This window comes from Gallus gallus, chromosome 2, assembly GCF_016699485.2.
Source record: "Gallus gallus isolate bGalGal1 chromosome 2, bGalGal1.mat.broiler.GRCg7b, whole genome shotgun sequence".
Taxonomy (NCBI): Eukaryota; Metazoa; Chordata; class Aves; order Galliformes; family Phasianidae; genus Gallus; species Gallus gallus.
Window position 1 is genome coordinate 115,592,861 of NC_052533.1, and position 14,026 is coordinate 115,606,886.

Sequence of the window (14,026 nt, forward strand, 5' to 3'; positions counted from 1 at the left end):
TTTCCTCTACAACATACCAGTTACGTGCATAAAATGTAGCCAAGTTCACTGAAACTCCCTTCCCAGAAGTACATGCTGATCCTACAGCTTCCTTATCTAGCGTGCAGCAATACTGAATGTTTTTTCAAACCACACACTCTGGGTTTTGAAGCAGGTGCATGTGTTAGGTCCCATGCTTCACACTGGAGTCCTTTATAGAAATGACATTACTTAGCTGTCATGAGAGGTATAAAATTAAACATCATTATAAATTCTTCTATATGCTTTTCCTCACTTTTTCTTTCCCTGACAATTGGAAGCAACCATGGCAGTTAGGACAGAGACCATAGTTCTCCTGTTTAATTTGTAGTTTATATTATGAACCAGGAAAAAATAGACAATGTGAATGTGTATTTACTTTTCTTTCCCTTTAAGTATGTATTTTTTTTAAACAATTTTGTTTTGGCTACAGTAATCTTTAGCCACCTCTGTCAGGTGATTACTCAAACAGTTATCACTGGCTGATGTAATTCTTCCTCTAAGCAAACAAGTTAACTTGTTAGTTGCTTAGTTATTCAAGCATTTGAATCTGGAAAAACAGTTTGCTCTGAATTGCAAGCCCTTTCCAGAAAAGGTGTTTCTGTTAAATGGACTCTTGTCAAGCTAATACTCTAATTGCCTTTGTTCAGTGCTCAAAGTTTTACACCAAGAGAGGTACAAAAAGCAGACAGACAAGGCAAGTCTTTCAGTCAGAATGGAAGCTTTCAGTTTGATAGTCTAATACAGTTTCAGTATTTCATAGGCATAATTGCACAAAAACATCTCTAAGACTACTGCAATTGATCCAGATTTCTTGTATTGTTACCAGGTTACAGGTTGTACCTGTGCAACCTCTTGTAGGGCACCTGCTTTAGCTGGGGGGTTGGACTCAATGACCTCTTGAGGTCCCTTCCAACCCCTGCAATTCTGTATAGACTCCCTTCTTTTTCATTTCATTTACTTCAGTTTTGCAGAGTTTAGTGTTTCATTTCTCCTGATGATTCAGCCCAGTTCTCTAAGCTGTGGAAGCAATATAAAGTCAGCAACTGATGCAGTATGTACAGTGTGTAAGGAAAGAAAATAAGAAGGAATGCCTTGTGACTCACATATTTTAAGGCTAACATGCAGCGTTAGTATGATTCAAATTCTTGAATTGACTCAAATTCTTTGCTGCTGAACAAAAATTGTCCATGAAAGCATGCATTTTCCAAAGCTCTTCATAAATGTCAAGAATTTTCTGTAAACATAAAACATAAAGAAGTTGAGCCAGGATGTTACCCTTTCTGTGAAATTTATGGAATTCTAGTTTGGTTTAAAAAAAAAAAAAAAAAAAGCTAGAGAAAAACATTTGAGTTCACTGTGAGGACACATCCCTGGAAGGTAAGAGCTCAGATATGCACAGATGTATATGTAGAACAGCTACTGCTGAAACTCCCATATGATAGGTGAAGGCTCTAACTGTGATACTGCTGAATAAGGGCACTTATGGTGACTGATGGTTGCCTTCTGTAGAATTTGCAGCCACTAGAATACACTGCTTACCTGAAAGCCACAAACTGAACTGTAGTATGTGTTCCATTGTAGTATGTGTATGCTGTAAGGTACATTGAGGTAAAACATAGAGAGAATGTTGCAGTGTGGAAGAGTGTTTCAAATGGGCTTGTACTCCTTGTAGCAAAGTTTCTGAACCAGACCAAGCCCCAAACAGGGACTCTCACACTTTACCTCTTGCCAGTCAGAAAGTGACTGAAATAACATTATAAAGCAATCTAAAAGGGTATAAGGAAAGATTTATTCATCTTCTGGCTGTTGATTCTTTAAATACTTTGCAATTGTTTTCTAGTTGTGAGATTTGTCTAGAACTTCAAATAATTTTGTTCAGTCAACTTAAACATTAAGAGTGGGAAGTCACCTATGAGTCAGAGATCCAGAATCAGACAGGAGTAAACATGATTTATCAGATAAATCATACTGGATTTCAACTCTCAAGGTCATTCAAACATTTTTTCTGTGCTGTGTCTAGGGTGTACTTTATTCTTATGTGAAGTATTAATGCAACGAACATAGGTTATAATTAATAAAATAGAGGACATAACTAGGTCATGAAAACAAATTTGTGCACACCCAAAAGTCTTTGTAACAGTGGAGGTTCCCTCAAAATCCATTTGGCAATAAAGAGTACAGTTTTTTAAGCTATGCTTATGTGAATGGATATACAAATGTTGTTATGCTCCCTGATAGGAGCTATGTATTGCAACCACATCCCAAGTCAATCTGAGGATGAGATTTAGCTGTCCTTTAGCCTTCCTCTCCTTCTCCTTGTTTCTACATAAAGGAGGTATGAGTCTGTCAAGTGGCTAGATGCTGATAGGAGAGATTTGTAGATGATTCTGGACTACACCAGAAAAACAACCCTCTAGGTTAATTTATTGTAGATTTAAATGCCTACCTGTGCTTCCATGCACACCGATGTTGCTATCAATCTCTCCATTTACTTATGGAGGACTATAAATTGAAAATCAGTTAAGATTCTAAGGTTTATAATTTAAAAATATATATATAAATAAAAACTTGACTGAGAACAGAGTACTTCAAGTAAATTTATTAAAGCTTTTGAAATAACGTGCCAAGTAAATGCCTCACTGTTCTCAGTAGAGCTGTCTCTAATACTCATTTACTGTTTTCACTGTTACTGCTTATGTAGTTGAAAGAAGGAAAATAAATTAGGTCACTGAAACTGTGGTGCACTAATTAACAGGATTCAAAAATGGAAGCAAGGTAATAAAGTGAGGCAAAGCATGACTATGTAATGTAAATTACATTTCTGTTAAGCAGAGTATGAAAGTACTACTTTGGTCCCTGGGATGTCTAGAGAGGAAATCAGCTTAACAAGGACATGGCATTCATTTATTACTTATTCATGGACTGGCATAGTGCAGTGTCTGGAAGTATATTCAGTACTGAAAAAAAGATAAATTTTTAGGTGTTCTCCTTCCTTCAAGTAGGTAACTGGCAGCCTTTAGCAAGATTGACACTGCTGGTTGTTGCAAGTTTAACTGGCAGCAACAACTCTTAAATTCATTATTGGAAATTACATAGGGAGAGGAGGAAGAGAGAAAATGACTACAGTAACAGAAAGAAATTTCAGATGGGGCCAAATAGTTCTTTTTAAATAAACTAACGAGGGCACCTTGTGTTGTGGGCTGTGGAATAATCTTTTTCCCTAGCTTATAGGCTTTATAATGATAAGCCACCTGTGGTAGCCAACACCTGTCAAGTGACAAGAGATTGCATTACAAGACTGTGGCACAGAAATAGACAGATACATAAAACATGTATTTTTATGTACATAAAAGCAAATCACTGGTGTTTAAATATTCCAGAACTTTTGCAGTCACACTGTTTTCCTCAGATTTCTCTCTTCTATGCTGGCTGCGTTTAATTTTCAGTGGTCATACCTTGCAGAAAGTAGACACTGTGTGAAAAGTGAATTTAGTTGTCTGGACACATGTATGTATGGACTGGAGTGGGGTAATGCACTTATAGGCACACTGCAGAAAACAAAATAACAAGGGCGGATGAATCTAATCCAGGGCCTATTTTGTATTTGGCTCAGTCAAATGGAAGCTCTTGAAATTTGGCTGAGCAAAATTACAGCATCTAGCCAAAGTTTTACAAATTTATTCATATGGGAGCAGCTTACACATAGTTTTTATTTTTTTGTTTCAGTAGACCTCTACTTCAGACTGGACTTTTACCATACCTGTATCAATTAGAAAGGATCTTTAAAATTGTTTTCAGAAAGGTAGGAAAATGTGGTTGCTTGGCTAAGTAATCACTGTATAGTAGTTTTCCAGAAGCTCCTTGCTTAGAAATTGTTGTTTTATGGAAGGAATATTTGTTCTGACATTGAGATAGGCAGCATCCAAAAGGATTTGTTTCCCTAATTTTTTCCCTTATTAAAGGATAGGAATACCATATCTCTGTTAGTGAGAAAAACTGTATTTGAAAATGTGTTGTTCTAGGAAAGAATTTACTAAAGCAAAATGAATATTCCTGCTCCGTTGTTTCTGTGTCTAGTTCTTGTATCCATGCTTTTTTGTAGTTTGATTACACTGTATTATATGACCCTTTCTCTACAGCTTTCCTCATAGCACTGACAAGAGACTCTCACTGCTTTGTAACAGCTTTTTTGTACAATTCCTAGGTACATTTTGTTTCCTTAGCCTAAATTCCTAATCTAACGATGCAAATCACCACTACTGTGTTGAATATTCTAGTTGTATTTTGCTTGCTTCTTGTAATCCTCTTCAGCTATCTTCTTCCAGTAAGCAGTTAAAAATATGAGTGCTAGTTTCAGAAATGCATTTTATTAAAATGTTAATACCATTTTCAAAATTGAAGGATACATTATGTAAATCCCAGCAGGGTTATTTTTAAAATGTCAAATGCAGATGTATTTATTAGTTTTGCATTAATTCATAATGCAAATAGGAGAGATGCTATTAATCTACGACATTCTTCTGGTGGTGGTGATGTTCATTATGCAAGTGACCTCATCTGTTGCTTAGCCTAACTGACACTGTATGGGTTCCAAGAATCACACATTTATTAAACAAAATTTTTCATGAAAAATTATAAATTCCAACTTTATACAGTTGATATTGAGAAGCAAGGAGAGATTTGAAACACCAGGGTGAGGAAATCTCTCTTGGAATTTTATTAATGGAAAATGTCTCTCTATTAGTCTGTGATTCTTTCTGGGTGCTACTTAGACCTCTGACATTTTAACATATTGTATAATTTTTCTTTACTTTTTTAATGAGTAACTTTACTGTCTTATTTTTGGATTTACATTTGTAGTTGAGAACAAGTTGTATGGTGCTTTGGTGTTTTTTGTTTTTATTTCTCTTTAGGAGACAACAGGTTTTAATACCCCCCTTCTCAGACCTCGTGTGATTGGAGAATGGATTGGTCGTGAAGAGAATGATGCTGATCCCCTGGCTGCTGAGATGTTGCAGCCACCAATTCCAAGAAGTAAAAATGAGCAGTGGGACAGTGAAGACAGCAGCAGTCCTGGTGGAAGGTAGGATTTTAATTCTGTCTAGAAAACTGATAGAAACTAACTGATAGAAAGTTAAGGAGAACTTTCTTCATAATGCCCCATTTCTGTGGGTGAAACACAGGACTTTTAAATTCCCATACAGTGGTGTAGCATAATGCACAATAAATGGTAGACACTGCTATGCGACTAGCTTCCTCTAGTGGTTCTGGATATGACTGACTTTACTCTCATTAGCAATCCCATGGTTTGATTTTCATACATAAAGCTAAATGTGTGTGTGTGTGCATGTGTGTTAAAAGCTTGCGTACTGCCTCCATTAATTACCTCAATTCCTACTGTTCTCCATCAGCTCTATAACTTATCTCTTTGGTTATAATCAGTACACTGACTGCAGCAGATACCTTCTTATTGCTCTTTTAAGGATGCAGAAACTCCTTGATTACCCTTTGAAAGGGTCTAAAATATGCCTTCACTATTCTTATGTGTCCTCTCCACTGGAATTCAATTGCTTGTCACAGGGAAACTAGTGTATCGTTTACTGTACTCTTAGAGGCTGTATTTATTAACTTTCCATTCATGTTGGAAATGTTTATTATCCAAGAACACTTCTTACTTCTAATTAGTTTATTGTGGGGGTAGGTGTAAATACTACAGTTTCTAAGTGTAAACATTATGGTTCCAAAGCGGCAGCAGCAGCAGGTAGTAATGATCCCTTAGCCAGACTTTGGACTGGAACCAACAGAACTCAAACACAGTCTCTCTGCTGTTCCTGAAAAAGTAATGGAGTCAGCAGCTGTCTCTGTAGCCTGATTCTGCAGGCCTGGGTCTCTGTATTTTCTTATTCAGCAGTCCAATAAGGACACTGGATAAAGATTTGTTACATGTTGTAGAGGAAATTAAGGATATTGTATCCCTTCTCTCAATAGGAAGGAGCAGAAATAAGCTGATTTCTAGATGGGAGCAAAGAGATTTAGTTCTGAGCACTTCTCTCTGTTGCTGCTGTAAGGGAATAAGACAAGGTATTAACATGTGATAAAGGACTATATAGAAGTGCTGATGGTGACCCTGCTGGTACTGAGCTCCTTTTCAGAAATTCAGGAACCAAAAAATAGGATTATGCTCCATGTCACTATTGGTAGGTCTTTTTACATGGAAAAATATTGTGGATATTCTGAGAAGCAGCATGGCCCTTGGGAAACTTCCTTAAGGGATAACATATATACACCGTGGAGAGTATTAGTGATTTTTAATACGATGTTCTTGTTTCTCAAAGCCTGAAATGAACTAAAGCTCACAGACGCTCCATCCATAACCATATCCTAAACTCAAAGCTTGTTCTTCATCCCCAGTGTCCACTCTATCATATTAGGGTTTATCTTTACAGGGGAAAGCTAACTGATTATACTGTATTTCATACTTTTGCAAAAGATTCATCTTCCTGAAACAGGCTATAAAACAGTCTAAGGTGTTCCCATTTTTTTTTTTAATCTAAGATTGGAAGGAATCAAAATTTGGTAACTACAGCAATTCCTGCTTTAGACCCTTCTGCTAACTTCTCTGCAATTCCAGGTGTCTTTTACTTAGGTTAGGGACATGTCAAGAATTCATAATGAAGATTGTTGTAACTATATTGTCCTTAAAACAATCATACAGCATTAACCTTCTCAGTATTGCTGTTGTGTGACCAGTGCCTTAAAAACACCGCTTAGTAATTGATATCTTGTTGTGTTCATGTAACTTGTTTAAAATTTATCAAATGACCATAAAGTCAATGCGAATTTCCCATCATCGTTCAATCAAAACTTTAGATTGGAACTGAATGCAAAAACTGATTTATAACATCCAGTGATCAGTGAGTGATAGCTAGCAGGTTTATGTGTGGTCTGATGGTGTTAATCAGATGTAGGTGACATCATGGGCTGCAGTAATTTGTAAAATGTGTGACATGGTTCATATGCTTTATGCATATTTATTATGCTTTCTTCCCTCACAGCTTAAAAATGGAGCCAAAGAGTAAAGGACTAAAACAGCAGCAGCAGCAACATAAGAAACTGCTGGCTGCCATGCTTTCTCAAGACTCCTTTGATTCTGCTCACAGCACAGCTCCATCTGTAACTGAAGAAGATATTGACAATGAAGATGATGCAATGGAACTGCTGGGTAACTGGAAAAAAAATATTTTTTTCTAAAATGTATTTTTTTCTAAATCTAAATTATTGATTAAGATGAGAAGTCTAACATTCCATCAAAGATAGCCAAGTTTGAATCTGCTTCCTATGTTTAAAGTCTAAGTATCCAGTAGCTTGCGAAACTCAGTAATTTTCAGGAATTGATGTCATGAGGGTCATACGTATGTGTGAGGAAACTGCTAGCTGCTTCAAAATCCCATGTTTCAGGTGATTAATTTTATTTCCTACGTAATTTCAGGTGATTAACTTTTATTTCCTACATAAACAATCAACTGGAGTAGATTGCTCTAGACATAGCACAGTTGGGTTTTGAGAGTCTGTGCAAAGGTGGACTGTTGATGTGTCTGTGCAATGTGTTCCAGTGCTTGACCATGCTGATGATTTAATTAAAAATTATTTTGTTCAAATAATTGTGAATTAATACATACTGTGTTCTTTTTTTTGTTGGTTCATTGGGTTTTTTCAGTAATTTTAAATTTGATGGATGCATTTGTATCTACAAGAAAGAAGACAATAGGCTGGATCTCTTCTGTGTCTCAGTGGGGGCAATTCGTTCCTCCTATAGGAAGCCACACTGCTTGTGGCTGAGGACTTGCTATCTCCATAGAATCAATTGTTATTCCAGAGTTAATCCACGGGTCCCAGTGGGCACTTTAACTAGTCTGTAGCTAGTTATGAATAAATATCTCTTTATTTTCTCCTGTAGTTTAGTAATCTTTCCAACTTTGTCAGTGTGACCAAAAAAATGAGTATCTTGTGTTGCTGTAAAGCACTGGACTCCTCTAAAGTAGAATTAAGTAGGATTCTGTGACATTTGAAAGGTTCACTGGGAGAAGGTGAATGAAATTATTAGCTTCATGATGTACGACCCACAGAATAGACTCTTATTAACATCTGCAGATGTAGTGAGATGAATGGTACCCAGTGTAAGTTTGCTTCTCCTATGTGTAGATCTTTCCCTGTAGACAGACACTTGAATCCCTACAAATATCTATAGCTAGAAAGGCAATATGAACAAAATTACCCTTTCTCATACTTCGGCTTTTATGCAGAATATTATCTGTGTAAAAAAAGTGTGGGTTTTTTTTTGTTTCATTTTGTTTGGTTTGTTTGTTTATGTTAAATGAGGACTTGATTGTAAGAGTCTGTCCTGGTATTTATTCTGGTTTTATGCCATGCAAAACCTAGAACATTTTTCTACCATGAGTTTCGCTGAAACCAGCCAAGTTCATACAAAATCTTCTTAAAACTGAAAGGTCACAAAGAGGACCTTTGGTTTGATTAGAGTGTTATATAAGCACTTCTGAGATTCTGGAGGAAAATCATGGCATACTCAATAAGTAACTATGGTTACAGCGATTATAACGTAGCCATGTTATAGTAACCAGTACCAATAGGACAGTCAATATAAATCTGTTTATTTTGAAAGTCCTGTTCTTCTGAAAGACTGATCATTTAAATTTTTTTTTTTAAATCTCATTTTCCCTTTTGCTGGCAGTGTATGTATTACATTTTATATGATTATTAGGTTACACCCCGCAGAACTGCGCAAAACTTGAGATTGTAACAAATGGTGGCACAGGAAGGGCACTTTTTATTTTTTGAAGGTAAAATAAGGAACTTAAGTTTCTATCAGCAAGCATAGTTATCTTTCATTGCTGTATTTTCCAGATCAGTAACTGCATGATATTGCGACATTTTCTTATGTACTGCATTAATCTATTAACTGCTTTGATGCTTTTTACACATGCAGTCTAAGTACTTTCAAATCATGGCTTTCTGCCATAAGTAAATTGCAGGGAATTGTTGCCAATAGCTGTATCACTTGTTACATTTAGTATTCATTATTCATTGCTTATACAGCCCTTACTTGGGGGGAAAAAAAAATTACAAAGCCTCATGCTTGTAAGGCTGAATTCTGCAAAAACAAATTCCACTATTGATAACAGGTGATTTTAATCCATTCTCTACTTACAGTACAGGTTTTTGCAGAGCAAGACCTTTGATCTGTATCCAAGAGAATCTTTATCAGAATTTGGTTGATCTACTTACGTATTAAAAGTATGAAACTGACTTTTGGGATATTTTCTGCTAAAAAAAGCTCCTAGCAGTCATTGGAATTGTCAGTGAAGGTTTAGCTAGAATGGAATAGAATCATAGAATCATAAAATCCTTAGAGGTGGAAGGAACCTTTAAAGGTCACCTATATAAATCATAGAATCATAGAATCGCTAAGGTTGGAAAAGACCCACCGGATCATCCAGTCCAACCATTTGCCCATCACCAATGGTTCCTGCTAAACCATGTCCCTCAACACAACATCCAAATGCTCTTTGAACACCACCAGGCTCGGTGACTCCACCACCTCTCTGGGCAGCCCATTCCAGTGCCTGACCACCCTTTCAGAGAAGTAGTATTTCCTAACGTCCAGCCTGAATCTTCCCTGGTGCAGCTTGAAGCCATTCCCTCTAGTCCTATCACTCTTCACCTGAGAGAAGAGGCTGACCCCCAGCTCACTACAACCTCCCTTCAGGGAGGTTCAACTAGTACAACTCCCCTACAGTGAGCAGGGATACCATAGCCAGATCAGGTTGCCCAGGGCCTGATCCAGCCTTGCCTTGAAAGTCTCCAGGGACAGAACATCAATCACATCTCTGGGGAACCTGCTCCAGTGCCTCACCACCCTCTTTGTAAAAGACTTTTTCCTTATATCCAATCTAAATCTACCTGCTTTAAGCTTGAAGCCATTTCTACTCGTTCTATCACTTCAGATCCTGCTGAAGAGTCTGTCCCTTTCTTTCCTAAAGCTCCTTTTTAGATGTTGAAAGGCCGCTATCAGGTAACATCAGAGCCTTCTCTTCTCTAGGTTGAACAGCCTCAGTGCTCTCAGCCTGTCCTTGAAAGGGAGGTGTTCCATTCATTGGATCACTTTTGCAACCCTCCTCTGCATACGCTCCAACAGGTCTGTGTCTCTCTTGTACCGAAGACTCCATATTTGGACACACTACTCCTGGTGAGGCCTCACCAGCACAGAGTAGAGGGGCAGAATCACCTCCCTCGACCTGCTGGTTGTGCTTCTTTTGATGCAGCCCAGGATATGGCTGGCTTTCTGGGCTGTGAGGGCACATTGCTGGCTCTTGACCAGCTCAGGTCTTTTTTGGCAAGGATGCACTCAATCCTTTCATCTCCCAACTTGCCTTGATAACAAGGGTTGCCTCGACCCAGGTACAAGAACTTACACTTGGATTTGTTGAACCTCATGAGGTTCATTTGGACTCACTGCTCAGGCCTGTCTAGGTCTCTCTGGATGGCATCCTGTCCCTCTGTGTTGACTGCCTCCCACAGCTTGGTGTCATCTGCAAAGTTGCTGGAGGTGCACTCAACCCCAGTGTCAATGTCACTGATACTAAGGAGTATCAGTCCAAGCACTGACTCCTGGGGGATGCCACTCATTACTGATCTCCATCAAGACACTGAGCTGTTGACCACCAATCTCTGGACTTGATCATGTGGCCAGTTCTTTGTCCATCAAACAATCCAGCCATCATCTCTGTATCTTTCCAGTATGGAGAGAAGGATGTTGTGGGCTACTGTGTCAAAGGCCTTACTAAAGTTGAGATAGATGACATTAGTGGCTCTTCCCTTGTCTGTTGATACAGTGACACCATCATAAAAAGCCACAAGATTGATTAAGCAGGATTTTCCCTTGGTGAAGTTGTGCTGGTTCTACCATATCACCTCCCTATCTTCCATGTGCCTTAGCAAAGCTTCCAGGAGAATCTTCTCTGTGATCTTTCCCAGCACAGAAGTGAGACTGACAGGTCAGTAATTCCCTCTGCAATCCTTTATATCCTTCTTAAAAATGGATGTGATGGCAACAAGTTTACTAGAGACTTCACTTGATTTCCACTTTTCAAATATCGTTGAGAGTGTCTTGGTAACTAAATCAGCTAATTCCCTCAGGACTCTGGGATGCATCTCATCAGCACCCATAGACTTGTGGACTTTCAGGTTCCTCAGGTGCTCATGAACCTGATCTCCTACAGTGGGAGGGATGTTGATTCCCTGATCCCCTCCTACCAGATCAAACATTTGAGGGCTGTATGGCGAGTAGTTTTTAGAGAAGACAGAAGCAAAAAAGTTAAGTACCTCAGTTTTCTCCTTGTCTGTTGTTAGCAACCTGCCTGTGTCACTCACAAGGGGGTGTACACACTCTTGGACTTAACTTTTCTGATTGAGGTACCTGTAGAAGCCTTTCTTTCTGACATCCCTTGCTAAGTTCAGTTTAAGCTGGGCCTTGGCTTTCCTGACCCTATCCCTACACAGCCTAGCAGCTTCCTTATATCTTCCTCTTTGCCTGTCTTAACCCTCTGGAGCATGAGCTCCACTGTTGCATGGTCACTACAACCCAGGAAGTCTCCACACCTCATGTCACCAATCAGTTTATTTGCATTGGTGAGCAGTAGGTCCAGTATTGCATCCCCTCTGTGTTGAGGCTTGATATTACTTGATTCACCAACAGAAGAATCAGCTAAGCTATTATGCTTCTAAGAGGAAGGATACATTTCAGAGAAAATATATTGGCAAAGATGAAAAGGAATATTATGGGGCTACATTCTTATTTTGGTTTATGTATAATGTAGGGCGCACAGGAGGGCTGTTAACACTGGTAATTTTCTAAGTTTTGTTCAGTTATGTAAGTGGCTGAAATGCATTACTAGCAGATAGCCTCATGGTGGAAAGTATATTCATGACTAAACAGAAGCTATGAAACCACATGTATTTGTAAACATGTAAAAGGTAATGCAATTAAGATCTGTAACTGAAAATATTCCAGAACTCATTTTGTAGATATATGTCCATGCCAAGTCTTGTGTTTTGTAATCTAATAGGGACTTGAAGTAGTTCTTTGGAAGTCTGCAATCCTTTTGGAATCCCCTGCCATTTTGGCATAGGCTTTCTTTTACATTTAGCTCAAGTCCACTGAGAATTCATGTTATTCTCTCAGTATCTCAGTGATATTCATTGCAGCAGATTGAACTGTGTTTTCCCGGCAATTACTGGGAATATCAATTTAAAAAGTCACCAAACCATGACTTTTGGTTTAAAAAAAAAAAAATCAGCTGTTTGTCTTAGTGTAAGAATAACTTTGTTTAAACACAAACGTCGTAAGTGACAGTGAACATGCAAGTGTTGGGTTTTTTTTTTTGTTATCTTTCTTTAGCATACTTGGTCTTAAATACAAATTCTTCAACTTTTAAAAAGTAAGGAGGATTAAAAAGAAGTTATTCCTTCTTTTACACAACATTGGTATTAAATTATAATGCTCATTTACATGTTTTCTTCTTGTTTGATCCTTACGTATACTCATGAAGTTAGAAGTGTTAAAATATATTATGCACAATAGCTAATTATGAACCACCATTTGAAAGATAAGAATACCTGGGAGGCTCCCACATGTGTGGTTGAAGTAAAAGGTAGTGATAATTGATGTTAATTTCTTGCAAGTACATTTAGGCATGATCTATTCTGTATTCTATATTACTATTATATTTTATTCTGTATTATAGAAAGATTCCATGATTTCAATGCAATGATATCAGGACTTGTAAAAACTTATATTTTCTTCTTGATTTCAGAGTAGCAATTTTTTGCTTAATGTGCAATTCTTAAGTGAAAACTCACTCTTTCATATTGTTTACCTTGTATTCATTGTATGTAATTCTTTTTATTCAGTAACAAACCGGAATCTTTAGAGATAAAAATGATATTAATATTTTTTTAATTATTGCTTTGGTAGATAACTGATATGTTCTTTGCTTTAATAACTGTTCTAATCTTTACCAGTTCTTTTATTTCATCTTTTTTTCTCCTCAAAAGCTTCCTAAGTATCAGGTGTTCAGTCATTGTAACAACCCTGAAAGAGTGGCAGGCAATATATTTACATTTTATAGGAGAAGACAAACAATTTAGTGGAGACTGCCTTTGTTCATAGGGTAAGACAATAACTCAGTGTCTGGTACTCAATCCCTTGTATATTCTATATTGCTTTTGTAATAAGTCTCTGATTGTGAAAGGGTACACAGATTGTGGTGCTTTCATTACAGTTCCTGTGGTACAACAGACATTCCTGATTTTGTATTTCCTAGAGGTCTTTGGCAACATGCTGAAACAGACTCTAGATTTGGTTAAATTATTCCAGTATTAGCAGCAGGTTGTTCTTTTTCATGTCTCCGAGATGGACAAAAACTTGTCCTCCATCATGTGACTGGAATACATCATTTGACAAAATAAAGACCACAAGACCCTGGCAAAGGTGATACAATTTATAGAACATCTTCAGAACATTTTTCTGGCCCACAGCATGTTTTGTTTAAATAGAACAGTTATGTGGGACAAAGCTGCATGAGTTGCTCATTGTTTTTCTGACTCTGGATGCTGTTGAGAGATCAGCAACGTTACCTGTGAACACCTGCTCTGTAGCACGTGCACGGAGGCTTACAGTATGGGAGAGTTGGCCTCAAAGGCTTGCTGAGTGTACTATAAATTGCATTGTGTTTGAACTGTGTTTGGGCGTGTTGCAATGGTGCAGGTGTTTGCTACAGACTATAAGATGCTGATTTAAGTATCCTCCTTTTCCATTTCATAAACATGGCTTAGTTAATTTTATATCCCTCAGGTGCTGGGAACCCTGTATTGTGCGGTACTGGACAGACCTTTAGTGAGGGCACACTGTGCTACACCGATCCTGTTG

The 14,026-nt window shown here is 37.8% G+C and overlaps 1 protein-coding gene across 2 annotated transcripts in view; it reads left to right on the plus strand.

Moving 5' to 3' along the window:
- Positions 1 to 14,026, plus strand: part of C8orf34 (C8orf34 homolog) — a 170,730-nt gene that overhangs the window by 67,126 nt on the left and 89,578 nt on the right. For both annotated transcript variants that reach the window (XM_025147990.3, XM_015282758.4), the window contains 2 exons: positions 4,935 to 5,104; positions 7,077 to 7,243. In XM_025147990.3, coding sequence (XP_025003758.2) covers positions 4,935 to 5,104; positions 7,077 to 7,243 — 337 coding nt within the window. The remainder of the gene's footprint in view (positions 1 to 4,934; positions 5,105 to 7,076; positions 7,244 to 14,026) is intronic.